Source organism: Zootoca vivipara, chromosome Z1 (genome assembly GCF_965207765.1).
Source record: "Zootoca vivipara chromosome Z1, rZooViv2.hap1.1, whole genome shotgun sequence".
NCBI classification, from domain to species: domain Eukaryota; kingdom Metazoa; phylum Chordata; class Lepidosauria; order Squamata; family Lacertidae; genus Zootoca; species Zootoca vivipara.
The window spans coordinates 29,226,439-29,250,060 of record NC_142583.1 but is presented as its reverse complement, the minus strand read 5'-3'; the positions used below and the strand labels follow the sequence as shown (position 1 = coordinate 29,250,060).

Below are 23,622 nucleotides of genomic sequence, written 5' to 3'. Positions count from 1 at the left end.
ATCCCTTAAAAAGGGATAACTTGGCAGCTATGCTCATGCAGAGAAACTCTGTGGCCACAGGTACATGGAGAAGTGATAGAACTACTCTGAGCAGTTATGGAAGGGATTTACCTGTCAGACGGATGCCAACAAAAAAAAGGACCTGGCAATTGAGAAACTCCAGGGCCGACTACTCATGGCATTAGGCACATGTTTAGCTGGTCTGCTTCTATTTTAGAGAGGAGAAAATGCACCCGTGGATCCCCGATCTTAAATGTGATGCTGCTCTGGATTGGTGTCCCACTATTTTTCTGCTGGAATTCACTTCCCTTATGGCTCATTTTTACCCCTGAAAGTGTGTTTTAATAAATTTTATTTACAATTTCCATAACCACATAAACAAAGTGTGTTTTACAGTAAATAAGCACTTTCAAGAGCAAATAACAGGCAAACATCTGAATAAAATCCTGTAGAGCCCTAATAATGATGGTGATCATGATTTCTTTATACCCCACCCACCTGGCTGGGTTTCCCCAGCCACTCGGGATGGTTTCCACTCGGGACCGGCTTGCTCCCTCGGCCGATGCGCGCTCTCCCTGGGTGGAGTTGAGGGGCGGACCAGCGAGGCGACGCTTGTGATGCCCCTCGTTGGCCCGCCCCTCGACTCCGTCCAGGGAGAGCGTGCTCCGCAGCAGGAAGGGAAAGCGCACATCGGCCGAGGGAGCAAGGCGCTGCAGGGGCTTGCTCAGCCAACACGCACACTCTCCCTGGACAGAGGCGAGGGGCGTGCCAGCGAGGGACGTCTCAACGCTGCGTAGTGGTGCCCCACTCCCGGGGGGTGCCTCCACTTTGACGCCCCGGGAGCCAAAGCAGCTAGCAACGCCCCTGGCTAACCAACAGTTGCAATCTGCATGCCGAACCAGGTGAATCAGATATAAAGAGCCAGATTGTTATATAAGGAAAAGCCAAGCTGCATTTTATGACAATGAGATGCTTATGGAATTCCATTCATCTCCCTTTCAAGTGAGGATTCCAGATCACTGTGGCATATCCAGCATGTATATAGATCCCAGAATGTATGAAATAGCATTATCCAGAAGAGTTAAAATCAGTGAGGGGTTTCTCAGGGTGTGTGTAATTAGTCCAGTAGATTTCTCTTCCCCCCCCCCTGCTAATATATCTAATGAAGTTTGGGATTAGCATATTTTCACCTAGTTCTTTGCAACAGATTACTGAAAATGTCATCAGAACTGGATGAATTGCATTTAGCTTCCCAATTCATATGAATAGGTTGCATTCTGTGATGGGTTCCAGACATCGGTTGTTGTTGGTTTTTTTAAAGGATTTATATAAATTTTTCTGTGCCTTGGATTAGCATTTTTTAAAAGTATAGCGCTTATTTTTCATGTTAAACCCCTTTGACTTATTGGCTGTATTTTTAGACCACTTTTTAAAAAACCCTATCTCAAGTTAGCATTGTACAGTTATTTGAAGAAAGAATTATGGCCATTCATCTTGCTGAAGGCTCTAAAGGTGGTGAAAACTTTAACACATTACACTGATGGCTCAGTGAAGATATTATCTTGCCAGCTGGAAATGTGCACGGGAGCATACTATTAGACGAGAGCGGTTTTGATAATGAAACATGCAATGAGACTCTGGCGCTCCTTGTACATTTTCCATGTGCTCGAGTCAAGTGGGGTGTTAACCAGAAGGTCATGATATTTCTTTACTCACCGGAATTATTTTCCATTTGCCCGAGTCTGCACATAGGAGTAAATCAGCACAGAATCGACCGAACTAAAGGAAATCCTGCCATGAGTTTGAGTTGTTTTAAAATCAGCAAATATTAAGCCAGACAGCATATCAGTCAGATGAAGGGCTACGGCCTAATCCTGTGGGCTATTTCCTGTGGGCTATTTTTAAGTCGTAAGTGGTGATAATCAATGTAAGTCATACTCAGAGTAGAGACCCCTGAAATCGATGAACTTGAGTTTCTTGGGCCCTTAAATTTCAATGGGTCTGCTCTAAATATAAATATGACCAACACTGTTTATCACTTGCTCTTTCGACAAACAGGAGGAGTCCTTCCATTTGCAGAAGAACCTTTCACCTTGCAAGGGCCTCTGCTAATGGAAGAAGGAAGGAAGGTGACTTTTATGGATTCTCCCCAATGCCACATTTTACTCTGTTCTGGAGATTCTCAAATTCTAAAATTTGATCGGAGCAAAAACCACTGTCGTTTTCTTCAGTGAGTAGAGGCCTCCACTGTATCCAACACTCTTCCTGAACAGAAGGGTGGCATTGAATTCAGCCTCATGGCTTTGAGCAGTACAAACAGTAACATGAACCCCCTTGATTAAAGTGTGTTCCAGCATTGTACAGTACAGGGAACCCTGGCCCCAACCAACAGCAAAGCAAAGCTTCGTATCCGCAGGGTCAAACTACAGAATTAATGGCATGGCTGATCCTTCTTGCATGCTTGCTTCTTGTTTCCTTTTACTAAATAACAGTTGTGGGGAAGAGGAAGCACCTGGGTAGGGACCTCGCTGGCTCCTCATGCAGGACATTGCATCAGGCGTCCTCATTCAACTTGAGAAGATGGCACCTCTGCTTGGGAGGGAAGTTGCCATTCATTCTGTTGGTTATTGGAAATGTAGTGTCTGTAGCTTTCCTTGCCCAGGACAGAATAGCAAATGGATCTCATGGCATCTTGCCTTTTCATATTCTAATGCCCTTCTGCAATGAAATAATTTAGTGCCGCGATTGCTTCAAATACAAAGAACCTCCCACGGTGACGGGAACTAGAAATCAGTAAAACTACAGAAGGCGATGCCCAGTTCTCTTTGTGAAAGAATGTGCTTACTAAATCAACTGTGTATTGATTTAAACATTTGTGGCACTACTGTTGAGCAATAGATAATCCAGGATTGCTAAAAACGCAAGTCGGCTCTTGAGATTCTGGGAATGAAACCTTCAACTGAATCATTGGACTGGCTCTGCAACAGTGTTAACAAGATGTGGAATGGGCTGTCCAGACCCCGCAATGCTACTTCTGACTTGCTTGGCACAAATCCACTCCATTAAAGATTCACTCCTTTAAAATTCTGGCATGCAGCACAGGATACGCAGTCAGTCAAGAGAAGAAAGTGCTCTCAGGAGAGTCGTCTGGCATTTTTAAGGAAATCATTATTCTGTCTTTAAGGCTGTGGACTTGTGTTGCTTTTCTTCCTGAGATTTCAAAGAGAACTTACTTGTTAGGGAAGCTCTTTTGCTTATTAGCTCCATACATGTTTGTATGCCTTTCGGTTTGACCTGTCAGAGGAGGTCTTCGAGGGCAGCCTCATTTGATCCATCGGTTTTCCTTCAATGGACACGACAGTAGTTAGTGGTGTTGTTGTTGTTGTTAAAATATGTATACTGCCCTATACCCATACATGTCAGGCTTCGGGAAAACGGCTTCCTCCCTCCCTTTGGCCAAGGATAAGGAGCATAGCTGCCAAGTACCCGGCGGAGAAATCCGGGATCGGCAGCTGCGCGACACCGGAAGTTGCGTAGATGCAATTTCCTGTGTCACTTTGCCCATCTATGGGCACCGAAAATTTCCGGCGCTGGCGCTGGAAGCCGCATCTACGCATGTCCGGAAGTGTGTAGACGCAACTTCCGGTGTCGGCGCCAGCCATTTTCGGTGCCCATAGATGGGCAAAGTGACACCGGAAGTTGCGTCTACGCACTTCCGGACATGCATAGACGTGACTTCCGGCGCCGGCCATTTTCTGGTGCCCATAGATGGGCAAAGCGGCACCAGAAAAAAACGAACAAAAATAAGGGAAATTAACAGGAGAGGAGCTGGAACGGGAGACCTCCGGGAAACGCTAAGTAAAAACGGGGAGGTTGCTGGGAAATACGGGGTACTTGGCAGCTATGATAAGGAGAACAAAGCGAAAATAGTATCTTACCAGTTAAAGATATTTTAATGATCACAGCGAAAGAACAAAGACTCCATTCTTGTAGGAAAGGTGCTCCCAATTAAGGTTTCCACCCACTTCCCCCCGCCACTTCCTCATCCAGCAACTAGATCTTGCAACCATTTGGCCTTCTGTGTAGCTACCTTACCTGCTCTCCTTGACCTTCGACTGACACTTGGACACTTTCCAGCAAAAGGGAGGCTGTTAATTCTCTCTCTCCCTGTTCTTCTCCTAGCTGTTCCTCACTCAGTTCTGCCCAGCTGTTGTCTTCCGAACTATGTCCCTCTGCAAACCACTGCTCCAAATCTATACTGCTCCACTGCTCCTGGGCAGCTTCAGGTTCCTGGTGAGGAGCAGGGGGGGGGAGGCCCCCACCATTCCTCATCAGAGTAGTTCTCCTCAGCCTGGTCTCTGACAGTAGATCTCAGGACGGTTCACAACATAAAATTAAAATATGAAAAACACAAAATGAATAATCCTCCCTTCCATAACACATTTAAAAGTACATCAGATGTTACTTTTTTTTCCCCTGTGTTGTTTTCAAACAACTGAATTGGAAGAGCCAAATAAATGAACAATTGTTAAATTTCAACCACTAGCTTCTGCTAATAGTCTCCTTAATGCCTTGATTATGCAGATGTACACAAGAGGTCCCCTATCTAAAAGGCTTCTCTCTTGGGGGAACTGAGCTGTCCATTCCTTTGTGTCAGCCTTTCTGAACTTTGGTCCACAGGTGCTGTTTGACTACAGCTCCCATAATCTCTCAACTACTGGCTGGTTGTGGGGTTTTTTAGCCCAAAAACATTATACTCCCACAGTCACCAACTAGGAACCTATGACTATGAGAAACCCACAAAAACATGGGTGCAAAGGGTCTCCTGCTCATATCCCCCAGAAACTGGTATTCAGAGGCGGTAGGCCTCTGATAACTGGAAGGAATACGTATTCATTAGAACTAGTAGCCATTGAACAGTGCAACTTTCAGCTGCACTGAAGTGCATTGTGGGAGTACCCAAGCATTAGGGGAAATTGCAGGTGGCGCTTTGGGTTAAACCACAGAGCCTAGGGCTTGCTGATCAGAAGGTCAGCGGTTCGAATCCCTGTGACGGGGTGAGCTCCCATTACTCGGTCCCTGCTTTTGCCAACCTAGCAGTTCGAAAGCACGCACACGTCAAAGTGCAAGTAGATCAATAGATATATATAGCGGGAAGGGAAACGGCGTTTCCGTGTGCTGCTCTGTTCACCAGAGGTGGCTTTGTCATGCTGGCCACATGACCTGGAAGCTGTACGCCGGATACCTCAGCCAATAACACGAGATGAGCGCCGCAACCCCAGAGTCGGTCATGACTGGACCTAATGGTCAGGGGTCCCTTTACCCTTTACCTTTACAGCTGCAACGCAGTGCTTAGAGAGTGTGATCAGATGGTTCCCAGCACCAGCAGGAGCCAATCAGGTTGATCTCTCCACTCTGTAGTCTTCTAATGAGACGTTGTCAGAGCAAAGATGGTTGTTTTCTTCCTCTCTTTAAAAAAGGCTCACAGTCTACTGACAGTTTTTTTTTTTTAATCCTTTCTCGGCAGAGAGTACTCTCCTGGATTCCTAGCCCCGGGCATCCTTTTTTAAGTTCTTTCACATCCCTCTTATGACACTAACAAAGCCTCTGCAGTAAAGAGAATGTCTTTAAGACAATGTGTGATGGGCCAGCTCTTCCACAATAGCCTATTGCCCAGTTGTTATAATAGCCATGACAAATGATAATAAGCAAATGCTTTCAAGAGCTTCACACACAGTAGACAGTGCCGTCTTAATGCCCACCCTCAATCATAAAGGGGAATACACCCAAAATGAAAAAAAGGGGTCAGAAAGTCTAATCGGGTGAATGCACAAAAAAAAGCTTCTAATGCTGTTTAGTCTCCAAGTGAAGTTCAAAAGTAATGCAGCTTGTATGTGTAGGCTAATAAAGGGTCGCCAGCATTTTTGGGCTAGTGGACACATTTGCAACTTTGAGAAAGTACCATACATTCCAGCCATAAAGATGGCTACTGGGGGTGGGGGTGGAAGAACACAAAATGGCAGGAGGGGGGATGTGGCATAACAGAAAATGACTGCCATATTTAAAAGAGCAGAAAAAGAGGCAGGATCACAAAATGGTGCTGGCATGCCCCCATCGATGAGAAACGGCACTTACATCACACAAGAAGTTCTTTGCATCTCTTCACTGTTCCGAATGAAAAATACGGTGGTGTCCAATCCTGGCATCCAAAGTAATGTCAGCATATTTAAAAGGGGGTTGATGTAGGAAGCCCAAACAGGAATTAAGCAGGAAGAGCAAACTCTCTCGTTCATTGTGAATTTTTGAGGGGATATTTATTGAGGACCTTTGTGGGTGCCATAGGAGGTGGGCACATTTGTGCCAGCAGGCCCCCAAAATAAGAATATTAAATCACAGGGAGGGGAACCCTAATAGTTTTAACTTGGCACCTCTAATTTCTCTGAGGGGGGCATTCCATATGTGTGGTGTCACCACTGAGAAGGCCCCTCCCTAGTCACTACCTGCCTGAGCTATGAAGGCTGAAGGAACACTGAGAAGAACTTTTACTGCAGACCTTGATGTCTGGGCAGATTTGTGTGGGGAAAGGGAGTCCTTCAAATACCCATTTTAGGTCTTTAAAAGTTAAAACCAGTACTTCAAATTGTCCCTGGAAAGTGCAGCACTTTTAAAATGGTGAGAAATGATCAGATTAGCCAGCTGATGTGTACTTGGCGTTTCCTGGCAGTCTTCAAAGGCATCCCCATATGCTGCACATTAGAGGAATCTAACCTTGATGTCCTTAATGCATGGATAATGTTAGACACAGAAAAGCCATTTAACTACTGCCTAAAGAAATAAAGTAGGGAGCACTTTGAATAAGGGAAAATAGAGGTGGACATAGGTAAGCAAGGTAACTTTCTGAAAGCTCATTCACCTGCAAGCCTTACATCAGGGGTTGGCAAGGTTTACCTTGCCTAGGCTGGTTCACTCCAGTGGAGATTCCTCCGTGGGCCGGATTGCACACACACATGAGCGCGCGCGACCACGATTTCCAGTGTCTGCACAGACACAATTTCTGGCATCTGCGCAGACGCGATTTCCGGCACCACAGAAGCAAGTCCATACACCGTGGTGCGCCAGTTTAGCGCAGCACACGGGGACTCGCCAAGCGGGCGGCTCAGTTCAGGAGTGGCTCGTGGGCCAGTTAAATGACCCCCTGTGAGCCACTTGTGGCCCATGGGCCTTAGGTTCCCTACCCCTGCCTTACGTGATAACCATTTTCATAAGACAATAGTGGTATATACAGGATCATTTTGCAGAGTTGATTGAGGCATGGGCGTAGCCAAGGAGGGGCAGGGGGCAGCTGCATCCCATCAAGTAAAACAATAGAAATACTTAACTAACTGACTAATTACATCGGTTCTAAACCCCCCTCCCAAACAAAGATTCTGGCTGCGCCCATGGATTGAGGGCAATTCTTCCACTTCAAAAATGAATCAGCCATCCCAAGTTCACATATAAAGCAGTTCAAAACAGTATGCTGTTCACATAAGAAGCTTCAAGTAAAGCGCTTTAACCTAAGATGCTATTGGCATAATGTGAATTCTAAAATGGGTTTAAAAGGGCACTTACAAAAGGCAAGCCATCCCAGAATGCCTTCAGGCTAAATGAACAAGGGTGCCTAGCAGCAGTATAGAAGTCTGGTGCTAGATAGAATCTCAAAAAAGCTTTTTTTTAAAGTACATGCTTAAAGTCATAAAAAGAAAAATCCCTTCATTGCTAATGAAGTCTCAAGAAGAATTTATGTCTGCTAATAATAATAATAATAATAATAATAATAATAATAATAATAATCAGCCTCTGTAAATCTTTTCATGCCAAATGACTTCTTTTACTGTACACATAGTAAAACAGAACATGTGTGAATGAATCATTATTAATTTTCCCATTACAGTGAGACCCACTGGCCTACCTCTTCCATGAACTACAGTTTTCCTGCTTATGCGGAATGTAGGGTGAAGTAGCATTTTCTCCAGAACCAATGAATGAGACTGATCCCATCTCAGCTGAAAATCATTATAGGCCTGTTTTCTGTCCTTCCAGCCAACATACTGATATATAAACTTCACATATGTCATAAAACAGTTGGATAGAAATTATTGCTAGGTGAAACCAGCCCCTTTGTGGTCCATTAAGAAAGGGGTAGAGGTTATTGGCCAAAACCCAGCTTTTTCAGCTGAAAATCAACATGAATTCTGTCCCTCTCTGTTTCCAGCTTTGCTTGCATCTTGAGCAACATCCAGAAGGATCTGTGTCTGCTTGCAAAGCCAAGGTGCCAACTTGAATAAAATATGGGGGGGGGAGCCCAGGTAAGCCCTGTTCCACATAATCGTGCCCCACGCACACCACTTGAATGGCAGTGACCATCAACTTTGGTGGGGCCCGGCCCCTTCTTATATTTTATTGTAGGGGCAAAGGACCTCAGCCCCTAGGAGTTGGCTCCTATGTTGCAAAGCAACTTGTGACTCTGAGTGGTGTGGGCTGCTTCATGAACATAAGTAAACATTCTGAAATTTTATTCAAAGACCCATGTCTCAGTCACAAAAGCTAGTCCACCCTATCTTTGCCATGGAAGAATACAAGCCTTCATCATGTGTTCATGCATTTTTCGCAATACAGCACAATTGCAATTATACACCATTTAATGTAATTTTAGGGACACGGGTGGCGCTGTGGTCTAAACCACAGAGCCTAGGTCTTGCCAATTGGAAGGTCAGCAGTTCGAATCCCCGTGTTGGGGTGAGCTCCCTTTGTTCTGTCCCAGCTCCTGCCCACCAAGCAGTTTGAAAGCACATCAAGTGCAAGTAGATAAATAGGTACTGCTCCGGTGGGAAGGTAAACGACGTTGCAGCTTAGTCATGCTGGCCACATGACAAACGCTGACTCCCTCGGCCTATAGAGTGAGATGAGCGTGCAACCCCAGAGTCGTCCGCGACTAGACCTAACGGTCAGGGGTACCTTTACCTTTTATGTAATATTAAATAACTTCAACAAGATTGTGAGGAGATTATATATATATAATTTAGACAATATATATATTGTCCTATTTTAAAACAGTGGTGTTTTAACTTTAGCGCATTACTGAACCTTTAGTTTATGAAAGGAGGAAGTCGATGCTGATGCTAAAAGGACACCTCCAGTAGTCCTCTTCTCCGTTACTTCCACTCCTGTCATCCTCAAGCCTTCAAGGCTAAAAACTGCCAGTGAGTAGAAAGAACAGCAGGCAGGTATGATTGGGAAGTTGGGCAAATCTCTAGCAAGAAGCCCGGCTGAGATGCTACAGCACCAGGGCTCTATGCATTGGCCCACTAAAACAGGCTATTTATACCCATTTATAATTATGGTGGGCACTGTAGAGTTGGACCACATTAAGGCATGGAGGCAAAACAAGATTCGGTGTGCTGAAGTGATGATCAACCCTGACACTGTGTAGGTGGTGTTTGAAAAATGTTCCCTGAAGGGTAGATATTTCTAATGTCATTAATTCACCCCAGACTGCAACACATTTCACTAAGAAAGCAACCTTTTTTTTTCTTAATAAAGAACAGCCTTCAGTGATTTGTTAAGCTATTTAACACAGTCGAGGAACATAATTTAGAATAGATTTGTGTGAATGGAGCTTTCAGAAATCACTAAAACAGTTTATTAAAGGAGGATATCCAAGGGGGAGGCAGCCCAGCATAGCAATTAGACCTTCTGAGTTGTAGCCACCCTACCGAGCTGGCCGCTCTGCAAAAGCTTTTATTTCACAAAGTGTTATTTTTAAGATTAATAATCGAAATACCAATCTGAAGTGCCCAGTAAGTATATGGATAATTTTGGCATGTGTGGGTGGCACCATTTCAATTGCCTTGCTAGTCTAGCAATAGGCCTCTTCTTTCCTTTATCATATTTATCTAAATAGTGCTGCGATAAGCAGGGTGATAATGACTCTTTAATTTAGAAAAACATAAGAGGCCCTATTCATCTTCTGAAACAATGTGCATTGTGTATCGCACAGACACTGTTGTCTGCACTTAGAAAAAAAAACTCCAAAGATGAATTATCCAAGTAGAAATGGGAAGTTCCTGGAAAAAAGGTGTTTTACACCTTGGGAAACAAATGGAATCTCTGACAGATTGTTAGTGCATTATATAATATGCTGTAACTGCCTATATTTTCATTTTCAACTACCCAGATTGATAAGATCCATTCTTCCATAAAAACCTGGGTTAAATTCCTCTCAGATAAGAACCTGGGGGTTTGAGTCACCAATTTCACATGTGTGCATTAATAAGTATGTGTTCGTGAATAAGTGTCTTTTTCACATTAATTCACTTTTTAAAAATCTGTATTTTACATGTTTGATCACAAAATACATATTTCTTCTCAATTTATCCATTCCTAAAAGTATTTTATCCTAAAGTACAGATTTTAACTTATCTTGGTACTTGTTTTTGAGCTAAGAAGTTTATTGGGAAAGTGCTGAATCCAGTAGATAATTTCCTTCTGATCTACACACTAATCTGCAAGGTGCGGATCAGATCATTCCTCATCAGTATTCACAGAAATCAAATTCTTCAAGCATCTCTGACCACTTTAAATGCAACCACATAGAAACTGTTCCAGGCAATTAGATTTTCTTATGCAGTGGCTTGCGACAATCAAACTGGCACATTTCCACAGTGTAAACACTTGTGGGCGGCTTGTGGTAGGCATGCATTAGCTGCCCGATTCATATGGTGAGCCACTGCATGCAAATGTGGGAGATCTATGGCATTGCCTGTTGTCATGAATGATACATCACCACTTGAATGTGGTGGGGGCGCACCTTCATGTGACCGGATGCCTATTTCATTCTATGAAAGGCCCTTGCCTCTTCTCACTATTTTATAGCTTGCCTGGAAATGTTTAACTAGTTCTGCCTAGAACCCTCGCCATAGAGCTCATCTCATGTGCATTTGTCTCCCTTAACCCATAGTATTAACTTCATCCATTCCTTGTCTCACTTTCTACCAGGGCTGGCTCTAAGAGAAGGCTGGGTGGCGCAGGGCCCGCCCACCAGCCGCGGCGAGAAACGGGGCGGGGGGTGCAGGAGAGATCTCTGCACCACGGCGCCACGGCGCCTGACATGCTTACGGCGGCCCTGCTTTCTACCACTTTGGCACTCAGCTCATCTATATTGACTTCCATTACCGTTACAGAAGGCGTGCTTGTGTATGTAAGAGAATACAAGTATAGAGAGAGGGGATTTTTAATCAGATAATTTGGGGGGGGCGGGGAATGGCAGTCACACTCTTCTCCCCATCCTCACACAGACAAATACACTGCCAGACTCTTGGGGAAGGGGGTCTCTGGATTTCAGCCTGTGTAGTGGAGCCTCAAGCCTCTGGGTTTCGGCACTTCAGAGCTCTGGTGGAAACCCATGGGAAGGAAATGAAGCATAGCGCAACTAGAGATCTGGCTTTCCCAAGCAAGCTCCATCTGCAGAGTTGACTTTCATTGGCTAGCTCTTGCAGGAAACAGTGTAAGAGTCACAAATATGAATAGGAACCTTGCTAAGTCACCATCAGTTTTCATCTGAAGGCAGACCAGCTCTTTCTCTCTGCTCCTGGCTCCTGGCTTAGTTATATTAAAAAAATACATGTGTGATTGTGGATTGAGCTGGGCTGGGCTAGCATCTGATCTTTTGGCTCAGCCCTCATACTAACTGACCTACAGCTGTACCTCTGAACTTCTGGCTTGAACCTTTGATCATTTTTGGTCATTTATTCTAATCTTGTGGCTTGACCCTTTGAACTCATGGAGGATGAAGCCATCGATGGCTAGTAGCTGTGATGGCTATATTCTTCCTCCCCTGTCGGAGGTAACCTGCCTGTGAATGCCAGCTGCTGGGAATCACAAGCGGGAAGAGTGCTGATATGCTCCAGTCCTGCTTGCCGACTTCTCATAGGCATCTGGCTGGCCACAGTGAAATGAGGATGCTGGTCTAGATGGGCCATTGGCCTGATGCAGCAGGGCTGTCCTTACATTCTGTTTCATACTTCCTACCTACTTCTGTCCTAGATGCTGATCACACTTTGCTGCCACCCATGGCCCAGAGTGTCACACACTTTCCCTGATACAATGAATGTTACTTTTCTGAACTCGTTTGCTTTGGAAGGTCTTGCTACTGGGTCATGTATGGAATCTTCCTAGCTGGTGCTCCATGACTACAGGGTATCTACATTATTAAGTCTCTTGACTTCATAGAAAAACAGTGGGTCTTTTGCTGCTGCTTGCTGCTGCTTATCATTTTTCTCTTGTTTCACAACAGGCCATCTAGTAGCTTTCAGATGCCACCTGAAGTGTAGACTTAGATTACAGAAGATGGCACTGAATGACTCAGCTTTCGCTGTTTCCTTTTACTTATGCTTTCCATGTTCATCACGTTTACCAGAATTTGATCCCTGGGTATTCTCATCTGAGCTCTAAAATAGAACCTAAAGCAGGGGAGACTACTAAATCCCCACAGTTCTGCTTGCTAATCTTGCCAGTGCAGCAGGATGTAGAAATCAAGCCTCAAGATGAATTTCTCAGCAGAGGCACAGGGAGAAGGGGAGACTCGTTCATTTTAGATTTCTACACAGGGAGCTCTTGACTGTGCAGAGTTGTCACCTTGGGAAATGCAAGTTTATGTGCCACTCCCAGAATGATAAGGAAGAAAGGGTATCCAAAGGGTATTGGTGCTGACAGGGTGATGTACGAGGGTAGAAAAATCACTAAAATGGAGCACGCTATGTCAGATATGCTTGTAGTTGTCTCTTTCCTGGGAACAGAACAGACAGAGACAGAATGCTGACTTCTGCAAGACTCATTTTTTCCCAACGAAACGCAGTCAATCTCTTTCCATCTATTACTCTTTGCCGAGGCACTGAGTCTCCCAACTAATGAAGGTCTTGCCCTTCCAGGACCGCTGTAGTCATAAAAGATGGAAAGAGTTTGTCGAGAGTCCACTTTAATTGACCCCCAAAGACAACTTAGTTTCGACTGCATTGTTTTTGTCAAAGCTTGAGTCCTAATGGACAGTGTTACGCATAAAGGTAAAATAGGAACTCCTTAACCCCCTGCAGAATTTTTGTAAAATTTATTTCATTCCATTCTTGCGTTGTCTCCATGCAATTAAAAAAAAACATTAATAGGGATGCCTGCATTTACAGCCTAATATAACTTGAGATGCGAGAAACCAACAGAGCAGTATCTTGTGTTATTTCAGCCTTCAGCCCACTTGGTACCAAGCTTTACTGACCAGGTTTGTTGGAGTTGTGTTTCAAAACATCTGAAGGCCACCAGGTTGAAGAAGTGTGCTATTTGTTTCTTAAAATGCTGGCCTCTGCAGAGGCTTTTGTATGGTGCCTTTCTTAAATGCTTTAAAAAAAAAAGTTAAGAATTCTGACAAATTCACCTAGCTTTTAGCTTGGGATGGGGAATGATCTTCCTTTACTGATATACTTTGGTCCAGCCTTCCTCAAACCTGAAACTTCCAGATGTTGTTGGATTTCAGCTCCAATAAGCCCAACCAGTATGGTCAGGGATGATGGGAGCTGAAGTCTGACATCTAGAAGATGTTGGGTTTTAATGTATTTCTATTGCTTTTATGTGAGATGCCTGGGTGGCTTTTTTAGGGTTGAAAGACAACATATAAATAATTTTAGAATATATATTCCTGCATATCATGACCAATGTGAGATAATCCTTTGAACACTCAATTAAATCAACAATGTTGGACCATGAACAAGTTTATGCATAAGTCCAGTAAGTACATACTGAAGAGCCAAACTGGGTTATTCCATGTGAGTTGTTGTCTTCAAAGGCTGATCTGATTCCATTATTGCTGAGAAAACATAAATGTGGGAATCACATATGCAGCCTTAAGATACTTTCTTTGGTATGGCACCATCTTATATTCTTATCAGAAAATGAAATGTGAACTAGAGGAAATGATCATAAACTTGAGAAGAACTGGTGTCACATTGACACTCTTCAAACTTGCCCTTAAATGCCTAAACATTTATTGGTACTATTCCACTGGTAGGCATGATGAGTGAATACAGGTCCCATCCCAGTCTGTGTGCATTCAGTTGAATGTCTGCCTAATTTTACTTACATGCATACATATCATTGTGGACTGTAGAAAAAACAGTTCCTGGCATAGGAGAATGTATTTTCCACATGTGGTTGTATATGCCTACGGTCTATGCAGACTTTCAGCTGGACATGAATTTCTGTCCCATCATGTTTCTCCATTCACCCTGGATAGGACATCTGATCTGGGCTTCCCTCTCAACTGTATTCATAATTTTAAAGATTCAGTTGTCTTGAATCCACTACAAATATTTACACCAGTGAATGATTTCAGAGATCAGCTCCTGTTGGTAGGAAACAGAAAAATTGTTCACTTAAGAAGTGTACGTTTGTACACAACTCACACATAAACACATTTTGGAAAACGTTGAATTTCCCTTTACCTAGAATTCAAGGATACTGAGATACATCAGGTATCAAGCTGTTGATGTCACTGCTGTGTCTTCATTTTGTGATGCCAGCGTTAGTAAAGGACCACAACTTGATCCGAGGTTTACCAGATGCAATTCAGCCAGGGAGAGAATGGGGTTGGGTGGGCATTGTTCCGTTCACAATGCAAATCTGCCCAATTCATATCTCCTGAATCAATCCACAAACTGAAACAAAGCTATTCTTCAAAATTCACACTTGCCTGAATTTTGCAATGCTGTTCTCCAGTAAATTAAAAAACCCTGTATAGATATATAGATATCAGAAGAAAGTGTGCAGAAAAATCCGTAGAGTAGTGCAAGTAATGTGGAAAGTGAAATTGCTTGTAAAAGTGAATAGCTATTAGGAGAAACGCAGACACAAATATGCATGAATCTTCATGAGGACTTCTTTTCAAAGTTTGAAAACTGATGTGGGAATGGGATGAACTTGAAAAAAAAACAGAAACTGGAATGGACAGATTGACCTGTCCCTACTAGGTACTGCTCTGCCTTACATTTAATATGCCTACTTACCCTTCCCTTGGAGGGATCTGTTTGTGCAATGCCCCTTGTAGGTGCAAAGCCATACTGATAGATGCTTCTGCCTTGTCATCTGGGAGCAGAGCCACTTCCCAGGACCAAGAAACAGCCAATGCTGGTAGTCCAGTACCTAACTGGTTTCTCTACTGCTGCTATGCAACAAATTTTGGGTCAGGTTCTGTACAAATCACAGAAACTCTAGTTCAAATGGAAATAGTGCTTCAGCAGTATCACCAAACCCCAGATCTTATTCGGAGGGATTCACATGCCAGGCATCATAGTGGCGATCCTGGGCATAGTTGTCAAGTTTTCCCTTTTCTCGCGAGGAAGCCTATTCAGCATAGGGGAATTTCCCTTTTAAAAAGGGAGAACTTGACAGCTATGATCCTGTGCCACCCTTCCTTGCGCTCTCTCATAACGCATGCTCTTAGAAAGGCTCGTTTCCATCTCGTTCCACATCCAGCCAAATGAGCCTGTGTAAATGTAGACAGAAGACTTTCATTTCGTTTTTATTACTAAACCGAGCCCCCCCCCTTTATTTTTTTTATTTAGTGGGAATGTGGAAAGAATCTCTCTTTGTGGGGTGATAAAAGATGGGTGCCTGCCCATCTTTGTCGCGACTTCGGATGAAGAGCGGGAGCTAACGCGAGACAATAAAGTGCTCAAGCTCATCAGCTTTCAGCTCCTTCATCCTCTGCCAGGAAGTGGGTGCCAGTGTTTTTTCCCCCTGTCACTTCCATTTTTAAAAACTGCTTTCATGGCTTTTACAAGAAAATGTCATTGTGCCTCTGGTGCAAAGGAGGAGGAATCTAATTTCATTACAGTTAAGTGCCTGCCTCCCCATTACCTTCCATAAGAGCGTAACGGTATATTATAGAGCGCTAATAAAATAGGAAGGATGGAGGTAAGAGCACATGTCAGGAAGCCAAATTACTTTGGGCCACCTAGTTGCCTTCTCATTTCACCCGGGCGGCTGCCTTTCCCACAACCTAATTACAGCATTTTCTGGGACTTTGCTACCCAGCGATAACCGGCTGGCAATGCTTTTGTGTAGCTGAGACATGGCGCGGCGTGAGCTTTGGTCTTCATCCTTGCCACCAAATAATTGCTTCTGACGGCTGTATTAATCTCCAGAGGCTTCGGAGTAAATGAAATATGAACATTTATCTTTTATTCCCATGTGCCACCGGCGTGGACTGGGGCAAATAAGTGGGAAGGGAGTGCCTTTGCAGTCCCTGACTGTATTACTGATCAAAGGGACAATATTCACCCCGTTTCTCTGCTCCATGGCAGATCACAGGCCAGATCATTAACTGTGTGTCTCATCCACTTAGCAAAGTGTGAGGCCCTTGTCGGCTTGAATCAGTGTCACTGTGTGCAGGTTCGAGAGTGTCTGGAGAAAAGGCAGGCCGGCTCTGTGTGAGAGTGTGTGCTGTACTGCAGAATTCCTCTGATAAAAAAGAGTGGGTTGATCAAGCTTTACTTTATTTGGGATTGGGATAGACCCTTTTGTATCCTTCTAGTTGCAGTTAACTTCGTTACAAGCTCAAAGCAGGAAAGCTGCTAATATGTGCAATGCCAGGTAACTTGAGCGCTGCAGCTGATATTCAGAAAAGGGCAACCAAAAATGGTCAGAGAGAGACTATGAAGAAAGTTTGCAGCATATGGGACTTTTAGTTTCAGGAAAAGGCGAGTAAGAGGTGGTTTAATAGTTTAGAAAAGTATGCACTGCATACCCTCCAACATTTCTCCGATGAAACGTCCCATTCCATAATGATAATTTTACTATTTATAAATATAAATCTTACTGGGTTGCCCCAGCCACTCTGGGCAGCTTCCAACACATATAAAAACCATAATAAAAGCCCAACAACTTTGGTGAAGGCTCCCTAAAAGAAGCTCAACAACTTTGGTCAATCCAATGGGTAGATCATTGCCAGTGTTTTTACAGTGGGAGTAGATCGCAGTCTCTTGGAAGCCCTAGACTCTGTAGTTTAACCCACAGCACCACCTGGGTCCCTTTAGAACACTATAGGGACTTGTAAATGACTTGTTTTAGAATAACCCTACTCCTTAGAACAAGAAACCTCCTGTGTAAACTACTGTACCACATCTCCACGGTGTTCCTTTGAAATCTGGACGTGAGTTGCCCTTACAACATTCACATATAAACTGTATATAAATATAAACTGTAAGAGGTTTCATCAGGTATCACACCTTTCTCACTTTGTGTTTGACTCATGATTCAGAACTTCTTGCTTGTGTTGATTAGATGCATATCAGAAACTTGAACATTTTCACAGGCAGAAGGTAAAGTACACATGGATCCAATGTGTGTGTGTGTGTGTGTGTTTACTTTAAGTGTGCTTGAATTACTTCCAGAGAGCGTTCTTATGGTAGAAGAAGGATAAGATATCTGGGTATTGATCTACCTGCAGGGATCCATTTTCAGCAAAGGCTATCAAAGTCTTTCTGCATCTTTAAGCCTTGCTCATGAAATTGTAATGAGCCATCTATAATCCTAAAGGAAGCAAAAGAAAACCCCTGGGCAGGGCAGATAGTCCTTTGAAAGACTTGCTTGTGCTCTGGAGTGAGGGGCAGGGATTGTTGTAATTGGGTATTAATCCCCCTCTACCTGTCTTCTGAGTTAATTTTCTTTAAAATATTGGTAGGATTTACTTAGTTATGTTCATCTTTTTTATTTTATTTTTTAAGGCCTGTAATGCAGTAAGGGAGAGGGGGTGGCATCCTGCAACTAAAGATTGATCGTCTGGCCAGAATATTGCTGGCCTTGCTTGTATTTGGCAGTGGAACTTTAATCTTAAGGAGATGTCGGTATGATGAAAAATCACTCCCAGGCTCTCTCGTTAACTAGTAGCTTTTATGTTTGTTCCTTTACAAACATTAAATGTAACTGAATGTTGTATTTTGGCATTGTATTATCATTCCAGCCCAATCTTTCATGACACCCAAGGGCAACAGACAATGAAGACCGGGCTCCTTTTCTATGCGTCCTCCTGCCGCAAATTCCTGTATGCTTCCAGAGGCAAAATGTTCATTTGGCTCTTTCCAGTCCACCTGAACTATGGAAGCCTTTCCCATAATCTTAACTAATTGGATTTTCCCTACAGGACCAGAGGCAGCTATTTCCACATACCTGTGGAATTTGATGGCCACACAGTATATGTGTGGGCGCTATTTGTTTATCTTGTTTTTTATTCGACCTTTTCTCCAAGGAGTTCACTGCGGCACAGGCGTTCTTCCTTTCTATCTCCATGACCTCCCTGCAACATAGGTCAGACTAGAGCTGGAGCTTGGGCTAGGATCACTCAGGGAGTTCCATCACTGAATGAGAATTTGAACCCGGGTCTCCCCACTCCTAGCCTAACACTCTGTCCACTGTACCATGTCTCACACCTACAAATGTGTACATACACACACTTTATATAAGGGTCTGTTTCTGTGGTTTGTGACATGTTCCAGATAAACTAGGCAATTCCAGAGAGTAGCACTGGGGGGATGCCCTGTGACCAGGGGCATAGGAAGGGGGCCGGTGGGGGCGGATTGCCCCGGGTGCCTTCACTGAGGGGGGGGGTGACATTCAGGCATGTCTTGAGTTGAAACTAATTGAAGTGAGCAATCAATTCAGGATGCAATTTTGAGGGGATTCCATTATTTATTGTGTTTCATAGCCATTGTGAACAGTAGATGGAAAGGAATGAATGACGCCACTGAAAAAAGGTAACCAACACACTGACCCCAATCCAGCTAAAGTTCGGAATAACTAAATGCCACTGGAAGCAATGAACCTTGAATTGCTGGCAAGCCACTTTCTCCCTTGGTTTCAAGTGAGAACCTTAGCAGGATTGAGGGCATTATTAGCAATCAGTTGTAAACTGGGAAGGAATATGTGATTGTTTCAGTCACACATACTTTGGGTTAGCTACAGGCTGAGTTTCCATCGAGCATGATAACTAGGGGTTGTACTGAAAGCTACAAGCTCATCTGTGTGCAAAACAGGCACAATAAATATGTTTATTATGTTGAGGCTCAAGGGCATTGTTTTAACAAAAAATACAACCATGCTATAGCTTGCTTACTTTGGCTAGAGTTGGGAATGGAAGGTCAAAATCAAAATCTTTTGGTAAAACCATTCAATAAAATGCCACTCAATGTGTTCATATATTTGGAAACATCAATAAAGGTGAAACCCCATTCATATTCCATGGACAATATGACATGATACCATTAAACATCTATGTTTTGCTGCAAGAGCTTTGTCTGAATGGGCTGGGGTATGCTTTGCATACCATGGGTAATAGGCAGCTTAAATCATACCCAGAATAGATACTTGTGCATTTATTTCAGTGGGTTTACTCTGCATACAACTAACACTGTCACCCCATGTGTTTTGGCTTGAAGAAACATTGCGTTCTCTATCATGGTTGAAATTCCCATTCCCTGGGTTTTATGCTAATGAGAACCACACCATGTACCAAGGACAGCCAAAGTGGTGCCCTCCAAATGGTGTTTCCTGCTTGGCAGGGGGTTGGACTGGATGGCCCTTGTGGTCTCTTCCAGCTCTATGATTCTATGATTCTAAATCCTTTTGGACTGCAGCTCCCATCAGCCCCAGCTAGATTGGTCAAGGATGGTGGAAACTGGAGTCCAGCAGCACCTGAAGGGCACCCCTGTCACATATCATGCTGATAACTCCCACAGTATTTGTCTCCATCAAGCACATTTTGCCAGTCATTTCAGCTTTTCAAGCATGCCATGATGATGCCTGCCATTGACAGTTTGTTATATTCCTTCGTCAGATCCCCTGTTATGGCTGGAGGTCTGTTCGCTGTTAACAGAAAGTGGTTTTGGGATCTCGGTGGCTACGATCCAGGTTTAGAAATCTGGGGAGGGGAGCAGTATGAAATTTCCTTCAAGGTAAGCAGTCAAAATGTTTCTTCATGATACACGCTGCTTTTGTATGGTACGAGGCATGCAGTATATCTCTAAAACTCAAACAAAATGAGATGTAGTCAAGTGTATTTGTCCACCGACTTCCCCCCTCCAACCAAAAGTAGCCACAGGAGGCTGGAGGTTTTAGCGGAAGAATAGAGGAGCAGAGTGCTGCTTAGCCCTTTACTCTCCAATAGTTTTTCTTTTCACAATGATCCCTTCCAAGCTGCTTTCCCATATGAGAAGACACATGTACAGTAGTACCTTCTGGACGTTGTTGGACTACAGCTCCCACCATCCCTGACCATTGGCCATGTTGGCAGGGGCTGATGGGAGTTGTAGTCCTTGAGGATGCCACATTGGCTACCCCAGGGTTGGCATGTCAGAGCAGGCCTGGAGTGACCCGGGTTCAAAGTCCCACTCGGCCATGAACTTTTAGAATGACCTTGAGCATTGCCTACCTTTTAGCCTAACATATCTTACAGGGTTGCTATGAAGTTAATCTGGGGAAGGTTGGGAGCAGACTGAAAGCAAATTGGGATATAAACTTAAGTATGCTGCCTTGAGTTACTTGGAAGAAACATGGGGTAATAACTTTGGAGTAGTTATAGTAGTAGCAGCAGCTGTTAATAGCTATCCCTCCCATCCGCCTCTGTTGCTTTGCTCAAGCTCACAAACTCTCAAGGCTTTTGGGGTGGTTCTGTATTGTTTTGTTTTTCAGTTGGGCCACATCTAGTTTTGGGCGTGTGATTAGCCTTTTGGCCCCTGGGATATTCCTTCTAAGTATTGCTCTAGAAAATAAACTCCATTTTGAGCACACACGAAACCAAAATGACAACATTTACAATGTAATCACTACATTGTGACTCCTCTCTACCGAGCCACATTTTGAAAAATTACACAATTGCCTCCATATATTTTCCATTTCCCAGATATGTTGTGCATGTAGGCAATATGGGCAACTTATCTTTGTGCATAGCTAGAAATGGCTGGACCTGAGGAAGAGTTGCAGAATTGCCAAAGCTGCCAAAGGAAAACCTAGCCTGGAGGGGAGATCTCCATTCTGATCTCAGCAGGGCAGTAAGAAACACTTCCAGCTGCCTATACCATAATTATTGGGCTCCCCCACACCTGGAATTACATAAGGAAAACCAAGACACATAGATGCCTGCTAGGAATTTAAGTACACATCTGTTTAGGCCATGAGAGTGAATAATGCTGGGTATGATGGATGAATAGTATAATCTAGTATAAGGCAGCCTTTTGTGTTTTACAATGCCACAGCAGTGCATTTCAGTCTTTCTGACATTTATTTATGTCACAATTTCTATTCTGCCTTTCTACACCCAGTTCATCCAAGACAGCTCACAAGGCAACTAAAACACCACAGACACAACCAAACAATAAAATATATTTGAAAATGATAATGTTAGGTCCCGGGTTCAATCCCTGGCATCTCAAGACAGGGGTAGGAAAGATTCCCAGACACCCACCACCAATCAGTGTCAATAATGAGCAAGATGGACCTTTCTTCTTGGCTATAGCCCTTGACTTGTGCATGCTGATTTACACTTAAGCATGTACACCTAAGCATCCTTTGAGTCTCTCATAAGGCAGAAAGTTGCCAAGGCAAAATAATGTGTACAAGGTCAGTTCATTTGGAAAATGTACAAGGTCAGTTCAGTTGTTTCACATTTGAAAGTGTCATATAGAATTACAGTGGAACCTTGGTTGTCAAACATAATCTATTTCGGAAGACCGTTCGACTTCCAAAATGTTCGACAACCAAGGCGCAATTGCCAGCTCGCAAATTGCTTTTTAAAAATGGATAAACACACCTCAGAAGTCAAAGTTCGACAACCGAGGTTCCACTGTGCTTTGTATATTATGTAGTAAGCATTGTGCTTGATGTTGTTACCATCTTCCTGCACCCCTCACAAAGTTCAGGTCTTGGTGATGCTCACACCTGTCCTCCTTGCACTGTAAGTTGTTGTTACTACAACTTTTTTCTGAAAGTAGCACTTGCATTTAGCTCCAAGTCATTCCCTAGTCTGATTTAATCCTCTGTGATGCCTGCTCTGTGTTTACCACTGAATAAATTTAATGTGTCAGTCATTGATTGGCTTTGTTGCAAACCTCCTTAGTCTGTTCAAGCATCAAAGGGGCCTAAAAGAAGCCTTTCCTTTACAAACATGTTGTGTGCACACACTGAATTCAAGAATATGCACTGAATGAGTTGCACAGAAGCTGCTGGGGATGCAAGTGGATTTGAGGGCATTTCCAGCAGAATAAAAGTGACCCACGTGAACTGAACTGGTGTCACGTAACTTCGAATCAATTCCATACTTAGAGAAAACAAAAGCTGAAAGACAAGAGGAGCCTACGAGCTAAACCAATGGACATTTTGTTTAGAGTACATCAGTTTGCACTCTCTGTTGTTAGGGTGTTTCAGAGATAAATGAATGCTGCCTCTTGCATCTCACAGTTCTGACAGGAGGCCTCAAGATTATATTATCCCATTTCCTATTCCCCTGTTATTTGTCATTGGAAGGAATATAATTGCAAGGCAGTCCATTGCTCTCTGTGCAGAAACCATGGCAACCGTACTGGAAGCTCGGATACTAAATAGTCCCAACCTGTTTTGTTCAAGTGACAGATTCTTTGGAGAGGGCTGTGTTATGCTGGGCCCTCATTTCAGCCATATCTCTTCATTCATCTCATTACCATGAGTTGACCTAAGGGTCCACATCCTTCTGCATGAATATATTTTGAACAAGATGTCAACAGCGTTTTGTAGCATTTGCCTTGAAGAAATAATAACTCACTCTGAGGTGTGTGTGAATGGGGGGAGCTCAGTAGAAAGTGCATGTGGAAAAAAGGATTTGGGGTGGGGATGCTATTGATGGGGCAAAGTAATGGGGTGTGGAAGTGATATAAAATGGAGCCATGGCTTAGTGTCATCTTGTGAGAGTTCCCAGAGATGGCAGCTACAATGCTGCACCTGTGGTCCTGCTGCTGCACCACCACTGAGAGCTAAGCCATGACAATGTAGTATGTACACACTTAGAGGATTACCTCCAAATCATCCTAAATATCTTCACAGAAGCTTACGAGAAGCTTGGCCTATCGCTCAACATCCAAAAAACCAAAGTGTTGCACCAACAAGCACAAAACAACTCCTCTGCAGCGCCACAAATCCAACTCAGTGGTGTAAGGTTGGAAAATGTCGATCACGTCTCCTACCTGAGCAGTTATCTTTCCACAAGGGCCAACATTGATGCCGAAATCCATCATCACTTGAGCTCTGCGAGTGCGACTTTCTCCCGATTGAAGTGCAGAGTGTTTGAGTACCAGGACATTCGCAGGGAAACCAAAGTGCTTGTTTACAAATCACTTTGTAAACAAATCTTACTGTATGCTTGCAAAACATAGACCACTTATAAACGCCATCTCCAACTCCTCAAAAGATTCCATCAACAGTGTCTTCGGGAAAAATTACACATCACTTGGGAACTAATCACAGGCAATCTAATGCCAGTGTACTGGAAGAAGCAAATATCAGCAGTGTCAAACCAAC

General features: G+C 43.6%; 1 protein-coding gene across 1 annotated transcript in view; it reads left to right on the top strand.

Annotated features, from left to right (window-relative positions):
• The window catches only part of GALNTL6 (polypeptide N-acetylgalactosaminyltransferase like 6), a 464,562-nt gene that overhangs the window by 394,766 nt on the left and 46,174 nt on the right, over positions 1-23,622 (top strand). The window contains exon 8 of the mRNA XM_060278706.2: positions 19,913-20,030. Within this exon, the coding sequence (XP_060134689.2) occupies positions 19,913-20,030 (118 nt within the window). The remainder of the gene's footprint in view (positions 1-19,912; positions 20,031-23,622) is intronic.